Source organism: Corvus brachyrhynchos, unplaced genomic scaffold (genome assembly GCF_000691975.1).
Source record: "Corvus brachyrhynchos isolate BGI_N302 unplaced genomic scaffold, ASM69197v1 scaffold115, whole genome shotgun sequence".
NCBI classification, from domain to species: domain Eukaryota; kingdom Metazoa; phylum Chordata; class Aves; order Passeriformes; family Corvidae; genus Corvus; species Corvus brachyrhynchos.
This window is the reverse complement of record NW_008239553.1, coordinates 12,150,986-12,151,754: the sequence shown is the minus strand read 5'-3', so window position 1 is coordinate 12,151,754 and position 769 is coordinate 12,150,986. Positions and strand designations below refer to the sequence as shown.

General features: G+C 50.7%; 1 protein-coding gene across 1 annotated transcript in view; it reads right to left on the bottom strand.

Moving 5' to 3' along the window:
* The window catches only part of ERH (enhancer of rudimentary homolog (Drosophila)), a 6,691-nt gene extending 6,296 nt beyond the window's left edge, over positions 1 to 395 (bottom strand). The window contains exon 1 of the mRNA XM_008639523.2: positions 345 to 395. Within this exon, the coding sequence (XP_008637745.2) occupies positions 345 to 395 (51 nt within the window). The remainder of the gene's footprint in view (positions 1 to 344) is intronic.
* Between the last annotated feature and the right edge of the window lie 374 nt (positions 396 to 769).

The following is a 769-nucleotide window of genomic DNA, read 5'->3' as shown; positions in this document are numbered from 1 at the left end:
GAATGAGACACCACATGTTTTATATTATACCAATTTCGAACTTCTAGAGAGCACTTTGGAAATTGCTCCTGTTACTGAAGGCAGAACCCTGTAAAACTGGTTAAAGCAGTGCCAAGAGCTAAACCAGCAAGACTTAAAAGCTAGGCAGCATCTGCCCAAGGAGGCTTCCACCAATTGTAGTCTATTTGACAAGGAAGCGTTTTGCTAGAAGGCAAAAAAAAAAAAAAAAAAAAAAAAGCCCCAAAACAATAGAAGTGGAAGCTAAACACGCATTGTAAGGGTAAGACGTGCAGTGATGCAAATACCAGTAGCACACTGCACACACCTAAATGTCTTGCAGTTACCTCTGCCAGGCACTCTGGCCACCAGGCACAGGGCTTGTAGCTGCCCATCATGGCCGAAGCCAACTGCTTTGGAGCAAGTGCCAGGCAGATGTGGAACTTCGCTGCAAACCGACAAGCAGCTGCCCTCCCACCGCAGGGCACCAACTTCCTTCAACAGATCTTAATTTATTAGATGAACGCATGAAACCACGATGATAGGGAGGCCTTTGAGCTTCAGCGTGCCATTCCTACAGCCCACCAACGCAAGCTCCCGCCTTTCCCTCTTCCGAGCAGAGGGGAGGAGCAGGGAAAGCAGCATGGAAAGCGCAAATCAGCCATTTAAGGCAGGCTCGCTCAACGGGCGAGATTCGCGGGAAAGCGCTGCGCTTCCAGCAGCGCCCTGAGAAGGGGCAGAAGGTGCCGGGGAAGGGGGGCGGGAGTCTCCA